Source organism: Helicoverpa zea, chromosome 18 (assembly GCF_022581195.2).
Source record: "Helicoverpa zea isolate HzStark_Cry1AcR chromosome 18, ilHelZeax1.1, whole genome shotgun sequence".
NCBI classification, from domain to species: Eukaryota; Metazoa; Arthropoda; class Insecta; order Lepidoptera; family Noctuidae; genus Helicoverpa; species Helicoverpa zea.
The window spans coordinates 2,582,657-2,598,754 of record NC_061469.1 but is presented as its reverse complement, the minus strand read 5'-3'; the positions used below and the strand labels follow the sequence as shown (position 1 = coordinate 2,598,754).

At 35.4% G+C, this 16,098-nt stretch overlaps 1 protein-coding gene across 1 annotated transcript in view; it reads right to left on the bottom strand.

Moving 5' to 3' along the window:
* Positions 1 to 16,098, bottom strand: part of LOC124639103 (pituitary homeobox 3) — a 65,655-nt gene that overhangs the window by 4,554 nt on the left and 45,003 nt on the right. Inside the window, exon 9 of the mRNA XM_047176332.1 lies at positions 10,946 to 11,008. Coding sequence (XP_047032288.1) covers positions 10,946 to 11,008 — 63 coding nt within the window. The remainder of the gene's footprint in view (positions 1 to 10,945; positions 11,009 to 16,098) is intronic.

The window sequence follows — 16,098 nt, the reverse complement described above, 5'->3', positions numbered from 1 at the left end:
ACATTATCTCATCATACACAGCCCAGCCCAGCACTCAAGCAGCTAATATTCAGGAATTCGGTCGTTTAACCTATATTCGGTTGTGTGACGGCGACGCGGTCGGCGGCTAATGACGATCATCAATTATTCATGCAATTAACTGATTATAGCGACACTATAGCCGCCCCTACCCGGGTAAGTAGCCTATAGTTGTTGTAGGTAGCTATGGTGGAGGATGGGGTAATATTCTTAATTGTGGAAGCTGTTTTGCAGAGAAAGGAATAGTAAATTTTCATAAACAAAAATTCCGACAAATTGCATATAATAAATTGTCATATCCAAAGATTCCGAATAATCGAGAACCTCCTTCTAATTTTGAAGTCAGTTAAAAGTGGTCTTATGGAAACATACACTGACATCTAAAACGCGAAATAGTCTTCTCGCATTTCAGCAAAGACTTGATACTTTGAAGAAGCACTGCTTCTAAATCCCGGTGTTTTATACCTAAATGTTGATTATTATTTTCAAATAAATAAGTCAAATTGTAACGCCCTTTTGAGAAATTTGATGTCTGATCTAAAACAAATTCTAAAACAATCCATCTTTCACCTACTGTAGGTAACAAAGGCCTATATAAACAACTAATAACAGCTAACACGGCTAACACTTCACATGGCAACACCGTCGACTACTAGAAAATGTACACATGAAGCTGGCAACACTGGCATAAGGCCCGGCGCGTCGACATCACGTAATTAGTGTCAATTTATCATTCTGCATTATTAATTCTCATTTGTGCAACAGTATGTATTCAGTTAGTGGGCCGACTATATTTTGATTATTTATGCAGAGGCCCGTGTCAGGCATTTCATGAGGCTGAATATCAAAGGCATAGACAATCATATAACGTGAGACACGCCCGCTTTGTTTTAGCTGTGTTTAGTTTTGGGTTTTGAATTTTGTTGTTTTTGTTGCGTCAGCGGCTTTTATAGGATGCTAAGATAGGTTCAGCAGAATGTAACACATCCGTTCTACCATTAACCTATTGTTTTTATTCGTAGTATAGTATATATGGTATGAAGACCAACTTCTATGGTCAAAACAACTCTATGGCCAAAGGTGGTTAAGATTGACTTGACGAAAGCAGTTTTACACTAACTTTAAGGCTCATTACAACTAAACCCAGCTACGCGTAGAAGCATAACTAAATACCAAAAAGAATAAATCTTCGAAAACGTCACAAAAACACGAATTACACAGTAACCACACAAGGCGTATACATTTAAATTAGCTAATTTACAACGTTACTCGCAAAAGGAAAATATTAAAGCATCCTAACACTCAATTTATGTATCTTTAAGAAGTAAATTTAATTCTTTTGCGAAGGTGGGAGGCGCACGGGGAGGGGTCTAATTGCCAATTTTCTCTTTACGCCATTTTTTTCAGCTTTTAAGGAGAAAAATTCGTTAATGCATATTTAATAGCTGTAATCGTCTCTCCCTCTCAAGATATTACAAGCCACCGACTCCCTTTTAAATACAGCGGTATGTTTTTTTTTAATTTAAATATTATATACAATTTGTTTATTAAGTATTTTGTAATCCGCTTCGTGGATAATGGTCAGTCATATTTTGGTTTTGAGAATTTATTGTTTAGAGTTTTTCTTTTGGACATAGTAAATGAATAAATAGTTACTTAATGTCTCTCTTTGAAAACGCCAAAATATCTCCGTTCAACAAATTATATTCACAACATTAGATCTTGACGCATTCCCGTCATCACATTTCAGACATGGGTTCATTTCAATAACCATACTCGTGTGTTCATATCAGTGCATAACCACGATAATATTAGTCACTAGCCCTTATTAGTTAAAGTCACTTTGGTAATACTTGTTTATTGCGTTCACCCAGTGAATAATATTACGAGTGAATCACACAGGGTTTAAAGTGATATATTGATAACCCATTGGGCTTCATGTTCAATTGTAATATTTTGTACTCGAAATGATATTAGCTCAAAGGATCAACTGTTTATGGTAGGTCCATATCAATGGCAATAGTAGTACAAATCGCCACTTTAATGTTCCTTAAGTTAATGCCGATTTGAAATAAATCTTACTTATAAGTCTATTTTATTGTTTTAACACTCTAACTTTGAGATTGATAGAGACAGACGCGTTATATACTTATATCCAAAGCAGATATATAGATACAATTTAACTCAAAAAAGTCTGCTACATGTACCGAGATCAATAATCTAGAAGCACAACCCGTGCTTGACATTTATTCCCTCCACGAACTATATCTCTCGGGGGTCCGTGGTCCGCGATCATTTTCTTTGAGTTCCATAATCCCGCCTCATGTATAATGCCCGCATATAAATTTCAATTTTAAACCGGCCCGGTTCGAGTTACACCCATTTGTGGAATTACGCGTAGGGTAGACCGGGTAGACCCGGGTAATCTGGTAATGCGTTTGCGACGCGACCTTATAAATAAACGAGCTTTCTTTTGCACTCGTCTTGCCTTCAGTTTGGTGTATTTTGTCGTTTTTTATTATTTCTCTCGCTTGTATTATGTAGAAGTCTGAGCTGCAGTACAATCTCTCGGAGCACTCAAATAAATTGCTTTACACTGAAATAGGTTTCGTTATGAATGCTCTATTTTCACTTTGACACAATGTGATTTGAATAATTTAAATAGTTAGGCATGAAATTATTTTTAATAAGCACTTTCTTACGTTAAAGCGTTTGATTAAGATAGTTATTGCTTTTTTAAATTTCTTAAATGTTAAATTTTATTGGTCAAAGGCGTTTTAATTTAAAATGGTGCTGACCTTTCTTTTTTATGTCTAAGATTACAACCTTATAAAAATTATCATATTAACATATCTTAAAGACAGTTTAAAAGCATTATTTTCCAAACAAACAGCCAAACCGCAATTAAAATTCCAAATTAAACAAATAATTGTACAAGTGTACCTATAATATCGTAATCGTGCTTGTCGAGGCATCATCCCCACTTGATTGCAACAGTTGCACTCAACCCCAAACCGCTGGAGGTCACATCAAAAGTCGATAACAACGCTAATACGAGAGGGTTGAAAGAATATAGCGGCTTTGAAGTGTTATTTTTTGTTGAAATTTTTTGTAGGTCTTCTATTGTGTTTAGATGTTTGGATATAGCGTGTATTACCGTTTGTCATTATTATCTTTTAAATCATTTGTTTAACTATACATAAGATATTCGGATCAATTTAGACACTTGGAATAAGGAGATAAATAAGTACCTAACTAAAATTCGCATATAACTGAATGTTAGTTAAAACCGTGAGTTGACATTTATACATAAAAATATGTGTCTTTTTGTTATTTTACCACAATTTCACGTATGCGTCTTTCCTGACTGGACTAGCAAGGGTTAGTGAAAACTATAGCATGGTCATTTTGCCAATGAACCATTAAAAAAAAAACTTTAAAAAAGTGACATAAATGCACTAGCAACATACCGATTCTAGAAAACGAAGCTAGTATTTATAATGTAATAGCCATAATATCCATTCCTGACAGTTAACGTCATCCATCAATCGTCGGTAATCCGTAGGAACAAATAATAACATTTGCCCCACCGCCGCTAATGTAGCCGCGTCTCCCCGCGGACTTTAAACTGCTTACATCTGGTTTAAAAATCCCCGACCTCCCCAATACGGGTAAGCCGATCGAAACGTCCTTACTAACAATAAGGATACTTGCCTACGTGATTTTTAAAGTATTACTTATTTATTAATTTAGTAAAAATAGGAGGAATGGGATTATTGTTTTCATTTTCGGAAAAACTTGTTTGGCGGTGGCATCCTCTATCCAAAGCTATCTATACTCCATTTCTTTAGGTATTTAGCTAAAGATAAACTTTCTTGGTAGGACTTTTTACAGACAAACAAGAAAACAACCCAGCTACTTACTGCTTAAATAATGGTTCAATTTTTTAGGTAATTGTAACTATTGTATTCAGGTGCACTGATTTTTAGCTACATTTTATTTTTACACAGAGTTTTGAAATAAAAAGTGAAATAAATAGAGTACAGCTTAATCTTAAACTGGTTAAGATATAAACCGTAGCAGAGTCAATTACTGATGAAAGCTAATACAAATAAAACGCCAAACATATTAATGTAACAGAGGGTACCAACCAAACTGCTGGGGTCTTCTCACAAGCTCAATGGAAACACATTCGTTCACATTACGCATACGAATTGAGACAGCATCATCGTTTGACTCATAAATTTCAATGAGAACATACCGAGTTATCAAATTAGAAAAATTAAAAGTGATAAATAAAGTCCAATTAAGCGTTATTGCGTAAAAAAGGCATAAATTAATGCGTTGCGTCCCGCGGCCGGGAGAATGTGTGACGCGTCACAACTGACGTAGTGATGGGAATTGGGATTTTTAGCGAATTCACCTTTTATATCGATATTTGAAATCTGGTTTGATTAGTTAGTTAATAATGATAATGGAATTATTGTTTCGGCTTGTTTTGGGATGGGAATATGCGGCTAAAAAACTCAATTTTACTGTGTTTTTTTTATTACCTACATACATTGTTTATAATTCATTCATTATTATTTGTTTATGTTCATCCGGTAAGAATGGAAGCTGACCCCAACATAGTTGGGAAAAAAGGCTCGGAGAATGGATAGTTGTTTATGTTCAAAATATAATGATTGCTAATTTTCGATTTATCCACTCCTTGTGAACAATTGAAATTGAGTTTATGTTTCATGTTCATGAAGCTACATGCATTAATGAAAGCTGTCACACAAGTTATATAGTACATCTATAATTATTGTATTGCACATAATGAAGTGGGCATTACTCAAGCGGTCATAAAATTAGGTTTAATAAAATGCACATCTAGCCACTTGGAACTAACGGCATTATGTGTCGCGAACTAACGTAATGTGTTCAGCTGTGCGCTCATATTTGATGTGCTATTCAATCAACTTTCATGAGACTTCGTGTGTTCACTCGTATTTATAATTTGATAGTTTACTTTTTAATGCTTTTAGAAGTAACTAGAAAATATAGTTTAATGAGCCGTGATAACTAGCAACAGATGAAGTAAATCAAATGTAACTTTATTATGTGCGTCCTTGCACTTACTTACCACATGTATAAAACACAATTTGAACGTGACTTTCATTTAAACTAGTGCATCTATCATAATAAAAATATCCTCTCAGACTTTACATTTGTCATGAAACAGTTACTTTACATAAATGTCATGTACCTGCTTAGCTATCGATAAATTAGAATGCACCTATCACAAAACCATCGATATCGACCACATCGTTTCCCAACACTAGAGCTCATCACACGTGTTCTCTAATTACGCGCTCAAATTGTATTAATTAGTGCGCGACTGAAAGGGTTCCGTCACAATTAAATGGCATTTTAGCTGCAGAACCCGTCCTATTGTTCTCAGAATGGGGGTCATTAGCATAATTTTAATTTTGTTTGTTAATTATATGTGATATGATATCTTGTTAATAGTGTGATGATATTAATATGATGAGGCGTTTTTTGTTGCATCATAATTTATTTGAATGATGTGATAGTTATTATTTATCTTCATCTTTTCATTCTACTCTTCTGACGTTAACTTAGCGAGATAAAGGACCAACTTCGTTAAATTAGTCAAAAACCTACGTATATACCCATTGCAATGTCTTAAGTCCACCTTAAAACACAAACTCCCAACTAACAAATTCACAAACTACAACCCAAACCGATTTACTCAAGAAGTAGAATATAAAACTAAATTGCATAACATAAAACTTGAATTATTCCGGGGAGGAGAAACTTGGAGCGTTTCTAACATCAAAAGGGGCTATTATGAAAAATCGTAACACGTTTACGGGGCGGACTGTAGTACATTATTCATGAGTGAAATTGCTCCTTCCCAGCTAGCTACCTGTGAACGGAGCTGTTATTTATACGCGTTCCGGATAATAACTGTTATTGGGGTGTAAGCCCCGCCCTAGTCGATGCGCTAAAGTTGGGTTATGTGATGCTTATTTATCGTTTGTTTATTGGTGTGTTAAGAAAGTTTCAAATGCTTTTTTTTGTAGAAGCTGTGGAAGGCTTTATTATGGGCTATAAAGGAAACTCAATAAAAGCGAGAATTAGAGATAATAATGAAGATAGTCCTAACCACAATAACCACTTACAGTTATAGTTTCAGAAAATTTGTTTGACTTTTCTTTAGTAGTTACATCAGCCTCACTCCATTATGTACTGACATTAGACTTCACGATTGATAGTTTCACACAATTTCCAATTTTGTTATGTAGGTATGTTCGTATAATTCCCTGTTGACTCTTTACAGACTAACTCATGCACACTACATCATCATATAAACCTTCTAAATCCAAATCACCAACTTCAAATAACCCCAAAACAAAACACTAGGTACATCCAAATCCACCACCTTCTTTCATAAGGAATCAAGTCACGAGTGAGAAGCACGATTCACTAACCGGCTTACGACAAACACTCGTGATTGCTAACGATACGACACGGCGCGGCGACGCGACGACACGGGAAATTCAATCAAACGTTTTTCTCTAAGGCAGGATTATATGGCTTTGTTCAGTTTCCAACGTTCCGATATGATTTTTTTGACGTTTTTTGGCAAGCTAAGCGATTGGAGTTAGATATAGGTGACCTATATGCTTTTGAAACTAAGTTATTGAATCATAAAACCGCTGTTAAAGATTCTGTTGATGATGTTTTGTATGTGCACTATCAATTAGTGGTTTAATACGATGATTTTATACGAGGGTTAGATCAGTTGACATTTACACGCTAAAACGAATTTATTAAATGGCACTAGTTTATACAACGACTAAATTGATGATTACATAACAGCGAGCAAGAATACTGCTATAGGAATAATTGTTCAATCTTACAGCCAGTGCTCAGAATCACAGAACAAATCTCTCTGTATCGAATAATACACTGATCGATATCCTTGATCCGATTATCGAGATGAAAACGCTCGCGACGTAAACTCAGCGCGTTGATTATAAAAGTGGAGCAGAGCAAACGAGATGATCCGAGTTGTGCGCGGTAATAAGCGGCGACGCGCCCGCCCGCTCACCGTAAGCAAAAACTCAATTATCATATTTTATACCTCATAATACTTACGAAAAGATATTCAATTATATAATTTTTCCTCTGAAAAGGGAATCCCTTTTCATTTCTCATTTGGATTTTTCTCTTAAGCAATTACGAGGCAGCCCGGGGGAGCGAGAGATTGGCTCCGCGAATACATTTGCACGCCGGACGCGCTCGCTCTAATTTATCTTTTAACAAGGAATGGAATGTTATGTTAACTTATGCGCAGACCGCGTTAGCTCTGTTTTCGTTTAATAAAAGTGTGTTTCGTGGATGATTTTATGAGTTTCGGCGAGTTATGAATTTGTTTGTGCGCGGAATAGAAATGAGCTCATTTCGTACACCCCGCCCGATGTGTTGTGTGGAGATTATTTGTCTATACATTTATTTTTTACACCAGCTTCGTACATAAATGATAAACCTAGTAACAGCTTGAAGATATTGCGATTAAATTAACATGGCTGTAGAAGACTGGTTGGAATATAATTTACAAGGAAGGACATTATGTTTGTAACAAACGAAGTTCTCGCTTGCTAACTCCGCTCAAGCGGCTCGGCACAATTCGATTCCGACAAGCGGCGGATCGGATTCGGGCGAAACTCGCGTAATCGTATCGCGCGGCCGGGAACACAAATTATTCGTGCGCCGAAACTGGCTAACTTCGTCAACCCTATAAAGGAGGTAAAGAACAAAGCGGAACCACAATTGGCCGTGGATCCTCTACCTGAGTCGATGGAAGTTTTAAAAATGGCGGCTCTTTGAGAGCAAACTCGATAAGGGCACGCCCGCGGGACGCGTAAATACAATTTGCAAGGAATCGCTCGTGCCTTTGACGGAGTCGCGACTTGCTGAGCGCCGGCTCCCAGATCTCTGTCTACCTCTATGACGGAAAAATCTAATAATATAACCCCGATGAATATTTAGCGTGCTCTACAAACTATTCTAATGCGATATCGAATCAATTTGTTTACTAAGTTTGAGAGAAGTTTGCCGCTCAAATGTGGTTATTGGATTACTTTGATCGTCCTCTGAAATAGTAGTCTCTATCAGACTTTTCATCATTATACCAGAAAATATTTAGCTGTACAAATTGGATAAGAAAGTTTTGTCTACTAAAAATGCAAAATAATCCTAGCTTAATCTGGATGAAATATAAAGTTAAATATCCATCATGAAAACAATACACGCGATGAACCATCAGCTTCAATCCACGGCGGTTTTAATTTGTTTTTCCTCGCCATAATTAATGAGAATGAACTTTCGAATTAAAACGGACATGACGGAGCAACTCCAATTGATTGATGCGATATTAATATTGTTATTTGATTGGGATAATTAATAGCTTTGCAAAAGTTTTGGCTAAGTTAATGAATGGAGATGTAAATAAGATTTTCTTGGCTAATGAGAAATCGATACTGGCAACTTTTTTTGAACGTAACGTTGCGAAAAAAGTTTTTTCAGAATCTATACTTCATTCATCTCTATTATAAATCGTTGAGTAAAATTCAACATATTATTCCTATGAGAACAGGTTATAACTTAAACTCAAACCATAACCATAAAATGTCTGCCCAAATACCTAGACAAACATCCCAACCCTCTGATACCAACTTAACCCGTAGGTATTCGTTGTCATGGCAACCGTTCACACTCCCCTCTACCCTTTTGACACAACAAAATTGAACCCTATGATACTATAGGTAGGGTTTATATTTCGTTGTGGGGTAAAAGGTAAAAGAGTTGACAAACGAAGGTAAAGTCGTTAGGTCGTCGTGTCGGTGTCGGTCCGTGCTAGTTTTGTTACCGGACAGCGAATTTAGTTGCAATTTAGTGTTCTGCCAATATTAGTTTAGGAGTTAGCTGTAGATTGGTGCCTTTTAGCTGGCAGAGTTAGATATCTTAGCCTGATTGCAATGCCATGTTTTCACAACAATGTTATTAACTATTTCATGTATAAAAATGTTACTTAACGACTTACTGAAAAAAAATGTTCACATAGACTTGATGAATATCCGGGAAAAGTTACGTAAAAATATAAGAAATAGCATTTATCTAAAATAGCTAAATGTCTGTAGACAAAAATATATCATAGGTTTATAATGAATATAATATGTTTGATAGAGTCAAGTCAAAATAATATTTGACCCACCGGTATTGATTGCAAAATACATACATAAGTCGGTAAAACAGATTTTCAACACAGTACAATTTTGTCAAAAAAATTTCAACAAATTAACTAAAAGAAGGGTAAAAAATAATAATTACCCGTGTACCATTTTACCCGCATACGGTCAGTGAAGGGTTAGTCAATCTCAACCCGTGCCGATCAGTGGGCTATTTGATTTATTTTTTATAGCCACTTGACATTTTCTCTATGCGATTGTATGCCGGCGTGGCTAATGTGTGTAAAGGGTATTTTATGTCTCATTGAGTTATACAATATTGTGTATTTGGGAAAATATTTTGGTTGCATTGAGTATTTTTGGTTGCAGTCCATTAAAGTGTGTTAAGAGATTATTGGTTTGAATATTAAAGTTCCTATATTATTTTGAGTTAAATACATGTGTTGTTAAACTGGTAATAACCAGTGAAATATTGCGACCTGAAAACCACCATGCATTTTACTACAATTATTACATTTGTAACCTAATATGGTATTGAGTTTTGAGTATTCTTAAACACTTCTTGAAAAAAAAAAACACTGTTACCCTCACAAGATATCATGAAAAAAAACATTACAAAAACAAATGTTTCGCAACAAAACAATTTTTTCTAGCTGTTGATTACCATTATAAAGGCGACTTCACGCTGACTGTCAGATCGCTGCGGCACGCGCGCGTTATCGCCAAATATTGTCGATTGCCCGCAGCGCGCAACGGGGGATCTCATTGAGTACGTACAATACCGTAGCACTGGTTAGTGTGAAAAAGTTTAAAGTTTTTTTACAGAAAGGCTATTATTGATCGTTACACCTATTTACCTACTAAATTATGTAATAGAAAATAAGTTTGTTTTCACACGGACTCTGGATCGATCGATGCATGGACGGAGATTTATTGGTGTATTCAATTTAAAGCTTCCAATTAATTTAGGCATCAAAAAGCTAAAATAAACATTTCTTATTAATTGAAATGTGCCTATCTGATACACCTCTAGATAACTCTATTAAGACACAAATACAACATTAAATGAGTCACGTAATTTAGTCTTCGCAACAAAATCAAGATCCAATTACGGTACATTTAGCATGAATAGTCCACTTGAGAACACGCTTGAGTCGCGTGGCGTACGTGCGTTTTGTTTATCCACCAGATTCGACTCAATTTAGCGTTAAGTGATCGCCTATAGCGACGTAGGGACACACCCTCGACTTTCCGCTTTTTTAATCGCATCGCGACGGGTCGCTGCGATTTATTACGGCCAGTGTGAATGCGCCCTATTGTCCGAGCGATTTTTGCTTCTTGATTGAGATCGGTTCCGCTATTAAACTGTTGTTTGTGTGACATTTTTATTTTTATAGTTTCGTTTTGGGCGCGTGGTGCCGTTGATTTATAAATTATAGTGTGATGAATGGGCTATTAGTGTTTATAGGTTTTTAAAATACTGTCTGTAAGGACAGAGCTTTTATATTGAGTATTTTTCCATATTGGATGTGGGTATTTTAGAAATGGTACGCTTAGAAGCTCAAGCATGACAAAGTACTGAATCTAGATTCATAAAACCTCTACTAGGTTATATTATCATTGCTTAAATATAAGTAAATATGTAATTAAATATAGTTACAAACCGGAGATCGAACAGAGTAGCGAAGCATTGCAGAGGAGTCTGTGCAACGTTGGGCGACTGCCCGCTGATGAACAAACAAAGGAAATTATAGTATTTTTTATATTTCTCGGCCCTCGGGGAATTAAAACCAAAAAGGGTAAAACATATGTACATGCCTATTTCTTATTTATAATTTGGGCTTAATCTGTGCCTAAACTGCATTATGTTTTTACAAACGGTATAAATAACAGAGCAAACATTTTGTTTGACTGTTTTAAGGTTCCGAAACTGCGGAACTGATTTGAAAAATATTTTTTAAAAGTCTTTCAGTGTCAGGAAGCTACATTATCCTCGGGTAACATCCTACTTATATTATAAACTAGCTTCCGCCAGCGGCTTCGCCCGCCTGGTGTGTTGATAAAAAGTAGCCTATGTGTTAATCCAGGGTATCACTTATCTACATACCAAATTTCAATCAAATCGGTCCAGCGGTTTTTGCGTGATTGAATAACAAACATACATCCATACATTCTCACAAACTTTCATATTTATAATATAAGTAGGAAGTAGGATGTGAAAGTTTTATTTTATATTTATTTTATTAAGCCGCTGGCGGAAACTAGTAGGCTATATATTTTATCCGGGTACGGGCAATAGCTCCTACAGCTAATTATTTAAATGTTATGATTGTGATGAATATAAAAATATGAATTTACATCAGCTTTCATATATTATTTTAATTACATTTCCTAAGCCAAATACAAAACAAATCTTAACCCTTTACCACTCATGACTATGACACCAAAAATAGCGTAGGTACAAACTGTACCAACGGGTTGAGTCAACGCAGAACAATAGACGGCCAGTGTTGCTACTGTTCATTAATGGTATTAATTAATGTTTAATTGAGCCAAATAGAGTATCAATTTAGCGGACGGCAATTGGATCATGCATCCCGGCGCGATGGATGTACTTGGTTGCCTGTGGTACGAATGCTTGTACGCTGGTACAGTTAAGGACAAAAGTTGTTATTTTTTCATAACAGGATTTAACAATTACATGTTAGACGGACTTTATAATAAAATACCTCATAATTTTTATGAATTTACCAATGAAAGGTTTTTGTTTTGCTGTTTTCTGTGGCACAGATTGTTTGTTTATAATTGAATAAATAGTACCTAAATTAAATTATACAAAAAAAAAGTTTTTTTTTATTTTTATTGGGGTCTCTGATTACCTAATTCAGGATTTCCAAAAATATCACATGCTACAAAAGACAACAACGGCATCTACATTAACTAAGACAACTATATTCAAACTACCTAGGTACGTTAAAAATATTCTTGCAGGAATAGGAATCTGGATAAGCTGAATTTTAATCGCAAATGCAATCCATTTATTTTTGTCACAAACGTTAAAAGTGAGATTGCTGCCAGATCTTCTGCAATTGTACTATCAAAAAAAGCAGCCGAAGAACCTTCTCTCTATTGTAGTAGGTTAAAAATCATCATAATTCCTACATCTTAGTCTGTATGACAAGTGAGCATACAGCTAGCGGAGTGCGTCTCACGTTTAATTACGCCGTTAATTACTGGAATTGACTTAAACAGACGCGATTAGCTGCGCGGCAATCAACGCGAACCTTTGCTATTGGACCTACTGCTTGTTAGTACGCGCAAGGACGTTGTATGTACAAAATTGTACGTTGTTTTTTTTGAGAATAGCCACCAATTATTGATAACCGTGGGGAAAATTACATAAATCGCAACCTTTTCCTGATGTTCATTAAGAACAAAAAAATATATGAAATGCATTTTCCCGTTCTTTGAGTAAAATTGATTTAACATGGCCCTTTTTCAATTCTTTGTTGTTAAGTGATATTTTAGCTAATTTTTCTCTAACTTAACTTGTTAAGAGATGTGAATGACAAAGTCGCTTCATTTTTGTTTCACCTCCATACAATATACTTAAATGACAAATCAAATATTGAGCTAAACCATAAAATATTCACCATATTTAACAATAGGTGTGAACACAAACATACAAAGCGATTAGTCGCTCGGCATAGCATTAAACAAGACGGTATTAGGACGCGTCGACATTGCACGGTTAACGCGTTTATGTCGCATCGCGTACGCCGTCCTGTTAGGTTTGATGCTACAATACGTTTAGGTAATTTTAGGATGGGTAACGTTGATGGTTTTTCAAGCGGTTTTATAAGAACCCTTGCAGAATATGTGAAAGGCGAAACACTCATCTCCAGAGATTTCCAACAAAGAATCTGTGGGCGTCCATTTTGACTTTACAAATCTATATAATGACCCAATATATCTGCCGAAAAGCTGTACATTTTAGTAATTGCAACATAGCTATTCAGAGGTGCAATCCAGCCCAAAATGCAGTTAAGGACACTGCTCCATCAATGAATAAACAAAATACAATGGAGAAATATTTGAAAATTGTTTAACTTCATGAGTTATAGTAGAATAAAGAATACACCTTATAATAAGGTACATTTCAAAAAAATCTCAATTAAAGCCCAAGAGTATCAAAACCATTTCAGTGACATGTAACCCCCCGCCGCCACCGTCGGTACAAGCGACCGATGTAAATCTATTTGTCATATTAATGTGGACAATTAGAGCGAATGCGGGCGCCAACCCTTGCGCGCGAAACCGCTGCGGGGTTCATTACACCGCCCAATTGTACCACTGTTGTGTTTTAATGGATTATACAGAAGGTTAGTTTTTTTGGAACTAAGCAAGATCAAGTCTGTTTTATTTGCCATTTTTGACATCATTTAACAATAGTTTGCGACGGCTATTTTAAAAAGATGAAAATACTAAGGCAGGTTTTCGAAGGGCATTACTGGTACATTTACTATTATTGTACCAACACAACAAACTGAATAATTTTTATGTGTATAGCGGTAGTTATGTTATAGTTATGTAGATATTAAAAATAATATGCTAGGTGTTTTTGGTTTAGGTACGATACAGCAGCATGCTTTTTATGACCTTAACTTACAAACAATTTTAAACGTAAAAGGCCTAAACAAAACAAAAATGAAAAGACCTTCTGACCATTTTGGTATGAATTATTTGCTTCCACGCTTGCACATGCTGATGGCGTTTTAATCGCATCTAATTAGATTTGTAGACGATAGTGTTTAAAAATATAATATAATGCAATAAAATGTGAGCGTAATTGCTTTTGTCATTGCCCGCTTGGCTACATTTGGTTTCATGTCGCTAATCTAAAATTGCTTTGTGGAATAATTTGATAGTCGTTGAATGAACAAATGTTAGCAGTGTAGCAGTATACCTCTTTATTTTTTTTGTTTTACATTTCAAGCTTGTGACCCAAATGCTTTTGAAATAAGCTTTTCTTTTTATCAAGAGACAACTTGATTCTCAATTGAGAGATAAAAAACTGTTCCTAAACATACTGGCTGCTCGCAGCGTTTCCACTCGCGTTACGATAGAACTACTGAACCGGATAAAAAGTCGATGTCCAATCTCAAGCTCTAGACTAAGTATATGTTTACCTTTTATTTAAATCGCTTCTGTAGCTTTGGCATGAAAGCCAGATCAGACTTTCGTCTGATGTTTGAAAACCAACTTAAGTCTTCATTATTCCACCCAGAAGAAATATCTAAAATCACTACTACACAAATGAATTAAAGTACCTACACTGATTGATCAGTTTCAGTACAATTGATCGATATAATGAAATACAAGTAAGAGCTCAATTGATTCGGCGTCGTGCGCGTTGATACAATTATTATGATAATTTCGTCGCGCGTGTGAAACTCGCGTGTAATTGAACGTGTCCCGATGTTGTGTAATGTGGATGTGGTATTTTGTACCATGTGGTGGCATTTCAAGGGTTAATTTTTTTTTAAGGCAATATAATATTTGTTTCAAACAAGAGTTTCAAATATTTAAATTGATAATTTTATGATGATGATGGTAGTCATGTAAACTGTATTTAAAATTCACATATTTATTTACTGAGTAGGAAGAAAAGAAGTCGGTCCTATTTACTCACAGTTTTTTTATAGTGACGCATATTTATAATATATTGATAGTTATCATTGTCATTTAAATGACGATCCAAAATAATACCCTTTTTAAAATATTGAAATACATGTTCAAACTAAAACTTCCAAAACGCAAACAGGTCTTATTAAAATTTAAACTCCCTTCGCACCTCCATGCGCAGTCTCCACTAAACAATTGATCGCTTGCGCACGCGCCGCCGTTCGTTCGAAATTCAAACAATAGCCGTTACAGTGATAGCTGTGAACGTATTGCTATTAGGGTTACAGTTACAGAGGTCACTGACCTTATCTGTGACTATGTTGGTCTTTCAATCATCTTACTCGTAAATTGAAGTTCTGAAGGACTGTCTAAGATTAAATAGTAAGGTAAGTTATGATTGCCATCCAGCGTGGCAATGCAGCTAGCCGTTTGGGCACGATCCCCGCTGACAGCGATGCGGATGAATATTTTGATACTTAGTTTTAATATTTCCCTATCATAAATTGTATTCTTATTATTTTAATTAAATAAAAGTTATGATTGTATTTTGTTTTTACTCAAAACATGGGTCGCAAGATACTGAAAGCAATACAATAGGCATGATGACAGTAATCAAAAATCATTAAAATAATATATTTATTAAATTAAACTTGAAGCTTGGAATATAAAACGCGCATTGTTTTCTTTATTAATAATGTGATTAATATGTATTTTGATAAAATAAAATTACGAAATAAGGCAATCCGCCATGATATCTTGAACACCAATCAGAGCTCGTGACGTCATTTCTCAAAACAACTCGCGCGAAAGCGCGCGAACGTCACATTTCGTTATTGTGAACTTCCACTGCGATCTTTGTTTTTAATTAATTAATTGTTTATAACACGAGTTATGGAGCCCGGATTTATCAAGGCAAACAGCGCTAATTTGCCTAGAATTGATATCATAATGCTGGGAAAGTTTTTGGCATCAAATAAAGATTTTTGTTCAGCTGAATTTAGAAATGTTAAAACTTCCACGTAAGTATACTAGTTTAATTAACCCTAGAAAGATAATCTGCGTAAAATTTACGCATGCATTTTTTTTTAATTGCTATTTCTTTCTAACTAGCGCGAATTCATAGCTGTGCGTT